The sequence below is a fragment of the Aquarana catesbeiana genome, linkage group LG02, assembly GCF_042186555.1.
Source record: "Aquarana catesbeiana isolate 2022-GZ linkage group LG02, ASM4218655v1, whole genome shotgun sequence".
Lineage (NCBI taxonomy): Eukaryota > Metazoa > Chordata > Amphibia > Anura > Ranidae > Aquarana > Aquarana catesbeiana.
The window spans coordinates 658,559,586-658,572,918 of NC_133325.1; the positions used below are offsets into that span (position 1 = coordinate 658,559,586).

Sequence of the window (13,333 nt, forward strand, 5' to 3'; positions counted from 1 at the left end):
TCACACTGGGGCGGTTTGCAGGCGCTATTGCGCTAAAAATAGCACCTGCAAACTGACCCGAAACAGCTGCTGCTGTGTCTCCAGCATGAAAGCCTGAGGGCTTTCACACTGGAGCGGTGCGCTAGCAGGACGGGAAAAGAAAGTTATGCCGACGCACCTCCCGCCCCAGTGTGAAAGGGGCCTTACTGATATGCTTGTACGGTGTACTGAGCTGTATGTGTGCTGCACTGTGTCTTCTGACCTGTATTGACGGTGTACTGACCTGTATGTGTGCGTCACTGTTTTTTTTCTGATAGGTAAACAAATAATCCATTCTTTATGCAGGCCAACTAATTGGCTGACCAACTAATCGATTATGAAAATAGTTGACAACTACTTTCATAATTCAATTAGTTGTTGATTAATCGATTAGTTGTATGGCCCTAATCTGTACTATATACATCAGTGCTTCTGGATGTACTTTGGCCAACAGGGGTAAAATAAACCATTTTCATAGCTCTGCAAACTATACTGAAATAAGGAATAATCCTTATTTTTGGGATATGTGATGAAATAAGACATGCAAATTCCTTCTGTTATGAAAAAAAAAGCTCTACCGTGCTAAGAACAGAAAAGAAAAATGTACAAAAAAGTTTGCTAAATCTTTACTGTAAGCTAATTAATGAAATCAACACACAATCTACAAAATATATCACACAAAAGCCAGTTTATTAAACCATCAAATCAAAACTCTGACAGTTGAAGAATAAATTACAGCATTAAATTATCATTCTCAATATTACTTTTATATTCTGTACTTTAGAAAAAATTGTACCAATTTTTATAATGCAAATTCAAAAAAAAAAAAAAATATATATATATATATATCTGTGTGAGAGAGCTGCAACATGTCTTGTAACCCCTTTCCCTGAAACATCGGGAGAATAAGGTTTCTCTGTAGTTTTTAGTACCTAGTAAACCACAACTCCTTTGTGACATTTATCATGTCACAACTTATTACAACTGACTACTGACGGGACTGCTTTACCAAAATTTAAAATGCAAAATTGCAGCTGTTGCCTACAGCAATGATTCAGGCTGAATTTTTTAACCAGTTACAAAAAGGAAACAAGAACAGAATCTAGTTGCCTTAGACAATAGCTCTCCATACAATATGTTCCAGTTTAACATTAAGGAGAAAGCAAAAAATTTCCAAAGAAATAGCGAGCGCTGCTTAAGCTGGAAAGAACTTATTTCTTTGGAACTTTTTTACTTTCTCCTTAATGTTATATTTGATTATAGCAGCTGCTTAGTTTAATTCACTTCTTATCTTGAGCGCTGGATAAGTGACCCTGTTTGCTTTTACTTTTTGTACATGTTCCAGTTTAGGTTGCTGCAATTTAAATAACTCTTGGCCAATGAAAGTAACTATTTTGTGCTCTCAACCAAACCAGCCTGTGACTGCTTGCCATTTATAACAAAATTGGGATATAAGACATCAATGATGCCGGTGACTGCTAAGTTATTGCTCCTGTGCACAAAATGGCACTTCAGACCAATACCTGACAAGTTGCACAGCTATACCTGATGACACATTGTTCTATATTGCATTTGTCCAATCAGAAAGGAAATGTGCTGTCACAGTCTTAACTAAGTCAATAGCTGGCAAACTTTGGCATTCCAAGCACAAGTAATTTCATCTGTAGCCTATAAAATTACCAGACTGCCCAAAATCCATAAACGGTCTTATTTTTCATTATATATTGCTGACAGTATGACATTTTTTGAAAGCCTGTCCTTTCAGAATGGCGCATCCTTCCAAATTGCACAACATTGATTTCTGCTATAGTTACCAAGCGTGAATGTGTTTCAGTCACTAAGGGCAGAAAAACTACTAATGGTGTTGGGTACAATGTTAAAGGAAATAGCTGTTAAAATTCTATGACTGCTTCATTATCTCCCCGCGAACTTGGAAAATCAGGCAAGTGTGTCACTAGAAACTTGCTTGGCATGAATGAAGTGTACTGCCAAGGAATTCTATATTAGATGAACACTGTTTTACATGCCACATGCATATAGTTAAAATAAAGATTCCAATAAACTACAGTTTTATGCTGCTGGGCATCCTATAATTTCATCTTTAATTGTCACATTTACTTTTTACACAGCACCTCAAAACCACAACTAAATATAGGCCCATGCTACTGACAGGCTCAAGTAATAAAGTAGTGGAAACAGCTTTATGAAATAAGCCGGTCAGTGAGGGTGTCCAACATGCTGTAAACACAGAGCAAATGATTACATCTCAACTTTCATAATAGTGGGCTAGTCAGCCTTTTAAACAAAACTGCCAAACTAAGTATTATAATTCAGTAAAGGGATGTGCTCATTTTGCCAAAGACACTATACACTTGTTTAGAAGACTTGTTTGAGGTCAGCTCCGCTTATAATTGTCATGTGTGTGTGGGTTTAAAGTGCTTTTACACCACATGGTTCTTTGGACATGATGGAAGAATCAAATGTTCCAGAGCTGAGAAAGCAGCTGTCAAATGACCAGATCCTTAGTCCCTAAATATGGACAGTTGGCACCTGCCTGGGACAGGTCTGATCTTGTCACTTAGGATGGTCAGTTCTGCTGTAGATCAGGCAGCCTGAGAAATATAAGTTTCTGGCAGCCCAGTCTGCAGGTGTATAGGCAACTAGTCTTTATGCCAAATAATAAAAAGGAATCAAAAGTGGAACTTTTATCAGCTATCAAACTGGGCGAGAGCTATTTTTAGGAGATTGAGTCCCCAAAGACACCAGTTTGACATGTCAGGTTTATTTCAAAGTGAATAATAAAATATCACTGCTGATTGGCCCCTAAGGTTTAGGGCTCTGGAAATATTTGAACGTGTACATGTTTTTCATTTCCAACACCATATTCCGAACATATAACAGATTTTTATTACAGCATGCCATACTGTTCTTCTAGCATAATATTTTGTTGCACATGAACCTTGCACAACTATATGAACCTGTGCTAAGTGAAAGATGCAGGCTGCCACTGCTGAAAACAATAGCTTCCTGGCTGTGTGGTTACAAAATAGGTCGCTCTCTCGGAACACGAATGCAGCCTCTAAAGTTGGAATTCCGAATTTGCACACTTGTGACTCACAAAGTAATCAAGTCAGTGGATCAACAATACAGCCAGGTTACTAGAAATCTCCAAAGCATGGCAGTGCCTCTCTTCTTCTGACACACATAGATGTTTACCTTGTAAAGTAACATGTACACCTTAAATGGAATAAGTGCCCACCTATGAATTCTTAGGTTTAATTAATAATTTGGGTAATAGCTGGATTTGGATAATTGGAAAATATATGAAAAGTTACTTGAGAATTGGTGTACTTATTAAACAGGAGTATTTGTTCTATAGTGTGTACATTTCTGAAGCAACTGCCCTGATCAGCCATAACATTATGTCCACCCACCATAACGATGACCATCCACCTAATATTGAGTGGGTCCCACTTTTGCTGCCAAAATGGGCCTGACCTGTTGAGGCATGGACTCCACTAGACCTCTGAAGGTATGCTGCGATATCTGGCACCAAGCCGTCAGTAGATCATCTTTTAAAGCCAGCCATAGATGGATCGAATCTTGGCTGGTTCAGCAGGCACTGGCTGACATTCACACCATCTATGGGCAGGCTAATTGTACCCAAGTCCATCCATCAATTCACTTGGGTACAACCAGCATGTCAGATTTCTAGCATGCAATTATTGTCAGCGGCTGTAGCCGCTAGCAATAATCATTGTGTTCTCTCGGCAGGGATGGAACCAGAATTAACTTTTTTCAGCAATTTGAGCTAGAGTAGCCTTTCTATTGGATAAGACTACATGGGCCAGCCTTCGCTCCATAAGTGCATCAATGAGCCTTGGCCGTCCATGACACTGTCGCCAGTCTGCTGGTTTTCCTTTCTTGGACTCTTTTGATAAGTCCTCCCCACTGCAGACCGGGAACATCTCACAAGAGCTGTGGTTTTGGAGTTGCTCTGACCCAGTCATCTAGCGCTACAATTTTCCCTAGTCAAAGTTGCTCAAATCCTTCAGCTTGCCCATTTTTTCTGTTTTCAACACTTCAGGGACAACCTGTTTAATTGCTGCCTAAAATATCCCACCCACTTTCAGATGGCATCGTCACGAGATAATCAGTTTTGTTCACTTCACTTTTCAGTAGTCATAATGTTATGGGTGATCGGTGTATAATTTATTCAAAGACGTAATTTATGTTTTAACCAGTTTATGTTTGTGTGCTATATCACTGCAAAAGCAGCAGTTTAGTTCCCCTCCCCACCAGCGTAGCAAATCCTGCTATTCCCCTAGTTCACTGGATGCTATTTGGCAGAAAATAGCACATGCCCCAGCTGTCTAAATGCAACTCTGCATAGCCCAAACCTTTTTGGATGCTAAACATACAGAGAGTCCCTGGTAGCAAAAATTGAATGCAGCTTAACAAGATAAAAACATATGAATACCAATTTAGCTAACATAACAACCCCCCCCCCGCAATATGCTGAGGGCACAGGGGTTCTTTCATTTACTGACGGCCCCCACCACAACGCACATGCAGCCATTGTATGATAGTGAAAATATAATAATATGAATTATTTGAATTTCACCAGGAGATATCTTTAGAACATTAATGCAGCGTACACACGATCAGAATTTCGGCCAGCAAAAGACCGATGAGAGCTTTTCGTTGGAAAATGCGACCATGTGTATGCTCCATCGGACTTTTGCTGGTCGAATTCCAGCCAGCAAAGGATTGAGGGCATGCTCCCAATTTTTAGGTCAGAAAAAGTTTCTATCCGAAAATGCGATCGCCTGTAGCAATTCCGTTGCGCAAAATTCCTATGCATGCTCCGAAACAATTCGACGCATGCTCGGAAGCATTGAACTTAATTTTCTCGGCTCGTCGTAGTGTTGTACGTCACCGCGTTCTTGACTGTCGGAAGTTCCGCTAACTTTTGTGTGACCATGTGTATGCAAAGCAAGCTTGAGCGGAATCCCGTCGGAGAAGCCATCATATCTTTTTCCGATGAAAATTCCGATCGTGTGTACACGGCATAATAGTTGCATTTTATAAAAATACAAACAACACTATATAAAGGAAAGTTTTACAATAAAGAGGGTTCATTGTTATTTTCCATTGACCTAAACCTATTTATTTTAGGGGCTGGGAGGCAATTTAATATATGTAGATTTTTCTTGTGAAAAAAAAATATATGTATATTTATTTATCTTGTGGATTTACAGATTGATATATATCACGTTGTTGCTTAATCACACTATTCACAATGGACTACCTAGCAAGCCATCTAAATACATGTGTTAACCGGGTTACTGTACCTATCCAAGGATTTGTGATTCAGCTAGTCTTGTAACCTAGGCATCCCTGCCACATAGTATTGCCAGGTCTCTGACCTCTATGTTATCCACCGAAATTAAGCAGTAAAGCTTGGCCAAGGATCCACCGCCAGATCCCAATGTTAGGTTGACGGCTGTATACAATGCAGCAGAGCCGTCTGGCCCTCAGTGCTGGCCCTTCCTCCCTCAGTATTTATGTTCAAAGGAATTACAGAAGCTTATATAAAGACATATGCAAGAAAATCTCTTTAGTGTTGGTGTAATGCCACCAATGGGTCTATCCCGACTCTCCATCCTCTAAGGACCCTGCTAACCCTCTATTTTAAACCTGTTTTGAGGCCAACAGAAGAATCAGAGATAACCAGCATCTTCTTTCCACTATAGTTAGTAATTTAACCAAGTATTTTCCTGCAGCTGAAATTTTTTAACAAGATGTCTATTAAGTAACAGAATTGTCCTCTAACACTTTGTAGTACTGCACACCTACTGATTATATTAAGTGGCGGGCTACACATCATTCAAAACACTGTTTTTCCTCCACGTGTAAACACACTGGAGAATATTTATGACAGCACAGCAGCCAAACAGATCCTATTTTTTTTTTAATTTCTAGTGCAGTTTAGCAAACGGTAGCTAACATGATAATTGTGATTATTTTTTGTATCTTTTTCAGTGCGTCTGTTTTCACAAATATTCTCACAATCTTATATAAAAGTCATATAAAACTTTAAAGTACATACATTTTGTATTCTTGCAAACCACCTAGCGATCATCACTTCAATCACTACACATCACAGCATATATGAGTCATCTCTCAACTAATCTGTGCTCTCACTCTGAACTATGCACACTGTAGAGCTAGATGTAACAAGCAATCCACGATGAAAGGCTGCGCAGGACATTTTTGTGTCAAAAGAAGTATGCAAGTCTGATGTTTCATAATGAATTATCGAAATGCTTTTAAAGTCGGTGCACGTGGCTGATAGGGAGTGCAGCATATGAACTAAATGCCTATAGACATAAATGTAGCATGCCTATAGACAAGTGCACATATATATATATATATATATATATATATATATATATCACACAATGCAAGCACTCTCATGACTTTCAAAGGAGAATAGATCTAAACAAATGCCTTTAGAAAGGTGGGTTTCATTGGTGTAGTAAAACTTCCATTTGAGTATTTCTATTCTCCTTTGGAAGTCCTGAGAATGCCTACCACATCGCTATATCGCAATATTTGTCTGGAGCACCAGAGCAGCGTTTGGATTGTGTGCTGATACCGCCATTCTGTATTTTATATATATATATATATATATATATATATATACACATACACAGACACACACATTAGGATGCACTTCAAATATAAATATCATATGTAGCTTTGCTACATAATTGAAAGCAAAGCTAGGTCCTCACATACTAAAGTAAAAAGTACCAGGAACTGTGGTTATTTTTGCCCATCCACCTGTTGGTGTCGACACTGCCACATAAAAATGACAGCTTCAATCAAAATGTTTGGTAAGTGTTTTTAGTAATGTTGCTTTGATAAGATGCCCACAGTGCATTAGGTAATAGTGCTGTAACCCACAGTATCCAATCAGCAGTCTGCTTTCAGCATCTTACTGTATTTAGACTGACCCAAACTGATTTCTGATTGACTGTTAATAGTTACTGAACAGAAATGTTCTTTGTAAAACAAAACCCTGGGGGAGAGTTACTAAAATTAGTACACTCAGAATCTGGTGCATCCGTGCATAGTAACCAATCAGTTTCTATTGTTCAAATTAACTTTGGAAATAAACCTGGAAGCTGATTGGTTTCTATGCAGAGTTACACCAGATCTTGCCCTCTCCAATTTTTAGTAAATAACCAACAGTATGTCTGAATTTATGTCCAGCATTAGGTCTATATTATTACCAGGGCATCAAGAACAATTACTAATAAACCAACCAGTCTGTAAGCATTTTACATTTATTTTATGACTTTATAAGGGTAAATAAAAGTAATGGGAATAGTGGGACTGATGAAAGACAGCAAAAGCTTAACCACTCCAAGGCTTGAACCAACCAATCAGAAATCAGCTTTGAAAAGTTGCAGCCGATAGCACTATCTACCAGCTGCTATGGGTTTTGTACATTTTGGCTTATTAGAAAAACTTCACAGCAAACTGGAAAGACCTTTGCAGAATATAGTTTATAAACGGCAAAAAGTCACTTTCGTGATTCATGGGTTTTAGTACATTTTCTGTTATGAATGTGAACAAGTGAAATGTTTACACTCAAACACAATGTCTCTGAACAGGTTTCAGCAGCAAACACAGTCAAGACCATGGCAATTGTTAATACTGAAACTATCTTTAGCAGATGTCAAGCCTTATGGTGCAATAAAAAGACATCCTAATATCTAGCATGACCCCTCTGTCAAATCCTGTTACTTAGTACATTTTAGGCAACTTGTGGCTCCCCAGCTGTCATGGAGCTACAAATTTCCCAAGACCTCCGAGTCAGCATTTGTTTGTTCCAAAACTAGAGAGACCAAGAAACCTCCTTCCTCTAATTTACCAAAAAAGAATGTCAATGTTTTGTAAAGTACTAAGAATATGTGGAATACCAACATAGTGTTTTTATGTTTTATAGTATAGTATCAGGTGAATAAATTACTGGCAATAAGCATAGCCCAGGTCAACAGACTTGAGTATTTTGAATAATAATATTATTTTCTTATTTCCCTTTAACCCAATTGGCAGAGAAGATATCCGATTTGTTGATCTATCAAACCTTTTGTAAAGCATCTCCCTTAATCTGGTGTAAAAAAAAATGTAATAAATAATTGTATTCCTATTTCTGAATAAACTGTGCATATACCTCCACAGATTACAACTGAATGACTAAAATGGTTCTTTTATCCTAATCTTGAAACATTTTGGGTTTAAATGCTCAAAAATTAGCAAGTATACCTGGATTTAAATACTTCACCATCAGTAATTAACCCCAAAACAAACCCAACCAGCCACTGTATTGCACTTACATGTAAGAAAATATATTCCCTTTTTTTAAAAAATATGCACTCCTAAAATGCATTTCCTATCTAAGAAAAAAAAAAAAAAGAACAACATGAATGTTCAGTACTATTCTGCTTAAATCAGGGATACATTATTTTAGTAGCAAAGGGCCCTGAGCAGTTTAAGGTTTACAATGTTGTTTACAGCACTATGTAAAAGTATTCATCCACTGAATAAAGAATGGCCTTACATAGCTGCATCTGTTGTAGACAGACAGTGACAATCACTAAAGTCACAGCTAGCACTACAAGGTATAACTTTAGCTGAGAGGTAAGTTCCTTGAAGATGATGGGACTGGAACAGGCACCGAATTGGGTCATTTCTGCTTTTGTGCTTGAAGAGCAGGAATTGAGCTTTCAAAACAGCTGTTTATAGACTCCATGTTCACATAAAGGCAGCCAAAAGGGGTCTTAGATACAGAACATTTCAGTAATGTCTCTAGAACTGGGACATGAACAAGTTTCGTTTTGGGTAGCATCAATATATATTATCCATCTTAATAATTATTCTGTAGGCAACGTATCAATTGTCCTTACCATTTTCCATTTATATGCACTTAATCCACACTCTGAGGAAAACAAAACCTTACAGGATTCTCACATTCCATTGACAGGGCTTTTGTATTATTTCTGTCGCAAACAGTTAAACTGTGGTTTCCCACAGATATAAATATACTTTCTAGTTACAAGTTTGGCATGAAAATGCTCATTAGCTATTATCTTGTGTTTCACACGTGTGTTGGACAGTCCATGAAGAGGTCTGTTTTAGCCACTTGTAGAGAAAGGGGAGGGGGTTTGTAGGGGCAGCTGCTCAAGCTGCAGGGAATACCTCCTCCACTTTGAGGCTTCCCTCGAGTCCTTGTGCCCACAACCCCAAGCTTGCGTTGGCATAGGATTCCCTGCCAGGCTTGTAATGTCTTTGAACTCCATACCCACACACCACTTGTTATACCCATGGCTAGAGACATAAAGATCTTGAGCATAAAGACTGCTACACTAGGTATGGAGGTAGGCAAGGTACAGTCTGGCCTGCCACTTCCAGCTGCTGTCCTACAGGGCTCTTCTCGAGCCCTGGCCTCCCAGTGAGCCAAGTTAAGTCTTTCATAAAAGCAGCAGACAATGATGCATGTTGCTGGGACAGTATATAGTATAGAGAACACACCAATCTTAACCATGAGCTTCTCCAGTTTCTCTGTATTGGTTCCCCCAGTTTTCATTACACGACGTATGTGGAAGAGTGCTACAAAGCCGGTTAGTAAAAATGATGTGCCGGTCACCAAGTAGCAGGAAAGGGGCACAAGAACAAATCCAGTTAGGGCACTTGGATCCGAGCCCCCAACATAGCAGAGTCCTGTCAGCTCATCTCCCCCCACTTTTCGCATTGTGAGTATAATGATAGTCTTCACCGCTGGAATACCCCAGGCAGCCAGGTGAAAGTAGCTTCCGTGGGACTCAATGGCCTCGTGACCCCACTTTTTGCTCGCTGCCAGGAACCAAGTGAGGGTTAATACCACCCACCACAGCGAACTGGCCATGCCAAAGTAGTACAATATAAGAAAGACAAGGGTGCAGCCACTGCTCTCCAGGCCTTCTCGGATCAAGTAGGGGGCGCCACCTTCCCGGTCACAAGCTATGCTGGGCGCTCCAGCTGCAGCTCGGATGAGAAATGCAGTACAGTATACATTGTAACACATGCTAAGAAAAATAATTGGCCTCTCTGGATACTGGAATCTCTGAGGGTGTAATAAAAAAGTCAACACAGTGAAGGCAGTAGAGATAAAGCAAAGACCAGACCAGGCTGCCATCCACACTAAGGCAAAGTCTTTATCACTTGAGGACCAATAGACATCCACCCCTGGGGTGCACCTTGGGGCGCAAACGCCACTCCTCTCCACGTATAAAAATTTGTCAGGATTGGGGCAGCGGCCAGGTATACCCATTCCTGCCCCTGATGGACGTGGAGGCCGTGGTCCTACAGGAAGCATACCATGTCCATTCGTTACAGGATCTCCATTTGTGGCATTCTCAGGAGCCTCCATGCACAGCGCATTTGGGTCATTTTTACTGGGCAGACGATCACAGTCCAAAGAATCAGGCCAGCCAAATCTAAACTGCTCCATTATTGGGACACACTTGAGACGGGCAGATTCACACATAGGCTTGCATGCAGGAATTGAAGTGGACACCTGCTCGGTGCACATTGGTGCATAAAGGGAACAGAGGAAGAAGCGGAGGTGAATATGACAGCCATACTCCACCAGCGGGGCAAACTCCTGTAGCTTTACTGCTGCCTCTGCTTGAGACTCATGGCCAACATAGTTGGGCATCCTAGTCATGTTGTATCCAATGCCTTGGCACATAGGGATCTGAATAAGTTCACATTTTGCATTTCTTCCTCTCTCCACATCATATAAACCCATTTCCAGAGCAAGGGTCATCAGGAGCATCTGCCACAGACAGGGAAGGGTTACAAGGCAGCCTAAGCGAGACATCCTCAGGGCAAGTCAAACTTAAGCACAGGCTACAAGGCAACAACTGTGAGGACAAGGGGAGAGCTGGAGTGGATATATACACACACGACTTATATCCAGCTGTCTGCTTTAAGCAGGACACAATGCATTCCAGTACAACAGCGTGTAGGATCAATTTTCCAGCCTTACAACTGGGTCACAGAGGACACAAATGACCCTTTTCTGTTGCAGTCCTTCCAAGCACGATGGCCAATACTTGTTGCAGGCACAAGGCATAGAATCCAATCATTTGGGAATGTTGAAGAATTCTGGATCAGGATCCAATTTGAAGACTCATGTTACAATCCACAGGAAAAACAGGATGCCCTTTGCAGAATGGCATGTCAGTTCTGGCTTGTCCTGTAGTATGTCCACAGGTTGGCAGATCTGCGTTGCTGTCTTCTACCCAGTTGTAGTCAGGCTGTCTATTCCAGAAGGTGGTGGTCTTCAGTGAGCTCTTTAGCACAAGTGCAGCTCTCCTCCTCCCATGCTGCCACTGTTGTGAAACAATGCAAGACTGAAGAGAGTCTATGACAGCGTACGACACACGCTTACAGGGAATGAAAACAAATGCTTAGGAGTGCAAATGGAAAAGATTAAAGGCAGCGTGTTAAAATGGAGAGGGCACACAGGGTTAAGGACAGAGAGGTTTTGCAGACAGATCCCGCCCAGCCTGCATGCTGGGGAGGGGATGCCAGCTGTTGCTGGGAGCTCTGGCTACTGCTGACACTAAGCGTGCTATGGATTTCTCAGTAAAGAAATCACAACTGGGGTGTGGCTAAGCTCCCAACCCCACCCACATCTGTCAAAGGGGCATGGCCTGGTTAAAGTAACAGTGCCCTCATTAAAACAAAGTGAATGGCAATTTGCAAAATTGCTAGAATAATATTTTCCAAGTCATGTCACCCCCTGTTGGCAGCCATAACAAAGCCGGGCTTTCTGCTGCTTCAGCGAGCAAGATATATATATACACACACACACATCCCTCTCTATATATAATCTGCATATCTGCACAGAGGAGGGGGCTGGGGGGGAAATTACACACAAACCTTGTTGATTTGAAAAAGCAGAAGGGAAAATCTTGGGTTACATTTATAAACCGCATGGAATAAGAAGCTCACTGTTTCTCTCCTGCTCTGAACAAGTCATGTTTTGTGCTTCACTGGAACCTCTGCACAACATTTATTTTATTAAACATTTGAATTTCTGGCAGCAGAGGAAACTAATACAAAGACACTCACTTCTCGGTACACTTTCACAGGCATACATTTCTACTACAGGCATGTGTGGCTTACAGGCTCAGTGTCATATAGACATTTCAATGATATACTGTATATAGAGAAATCCATAGTATGACAAATGTGAGCACAGGTGGATCTCTGATAATTATGATCTGGCTTGATGATGACTCAGAGGAAGATTAACAGGTGATAACAGGATATACATTGTATAGGGGAGCAGTATGGAGTATATATTGTACAGCAGAGTGTATACAGGGAGAAGTTTGGAGTACACATTGTGTAGTGGAGTATATATTGTATAGAAGAGTGAATAAAGGGAGCAGTTTGGAGAATATATTGTACAGGAGAGTGTATATAGTGGTACCGTTTTGGGTATATATTGTACAGCAGAATGTATACAGGGAGTAGTTTGCCACAATGTTCAGAGAGGAACAGTTTCGATTATATATTGTACAGCAGAGTGTACACAAGGGAGCAGTTTGGAGTATATATTGTAAAGAACAGTGATCAAAGTGGAGCAATTTTGGGTATATATTATATGGCAGTTTTAAAAGTGGAGCAGTTTTGAGTACATAATGTACACCACAGTGTTCAGAGTGAGGCAGTGTGGAGCATATAATGTACTGCACAGTGTTCAGACTGAAGCAGTTTGGAATATATAGGATTCAGTGCGGTGTGGTGCATATTATGTACAGCATGTTTTTTTTTATTGGATCAAATTGGAACATATAATGTACAGTGCTGTTTTCATAATGAAACTGTTATGAGTATATAATGTACAGCATAGTATTTATAATGCACAATATATTGTACGGCACAATATTCAGATTTGAGCAGCTAGGAGCATAAAGTGTATAGCACAGTGTTAAAAATGGAGCCCTTTGAGTATATAATATACAGCATCGAGTTTTGAGTAGAGCTGTTTGAAATATATAGGATACAGTGCAGTGTTCATAGTGGAGCAGCTTGGAGCATATAATGTGCAGCACAGTGTTTAAAGTGAAAATGTTTTGAGTATATAATGTACAGCACAGTGTTCAGAGTTGACTAGTTTGTAGCATATAATGTACAGCACTGTGTTCAAAATGGAACAATATTAGGCATATAATGTACAATACAT

The 13,333-nt window shown here is 40.2% G+C and overlaps 1 protein-coding gene across 1 annotated transcript; it reads right to left on the reverse strand.

Moving 5' to 3' along the window:
* Window positions 1-689: 689 nt before the first annotated feature.
* FZD9 (frizzled class receptor 9) lies at window positions 690-11,732 on the reverse strand. Its single transcript, XM_073616584.1, has one exon. It carries the CDS (start codon window positions 10,952-10,954, stop codon window positions 9,191-9,193), a length of 1,764 nt encoding a protein of 587 aa, XP_073472685.1. The 5' UTR covers window positions 10,955-11,732; the 3' UTR covers window positions 690-9,190.
* Between the last annotated feature and the right edge of the window lie 1,601 nt (window positions 11,733-13,333).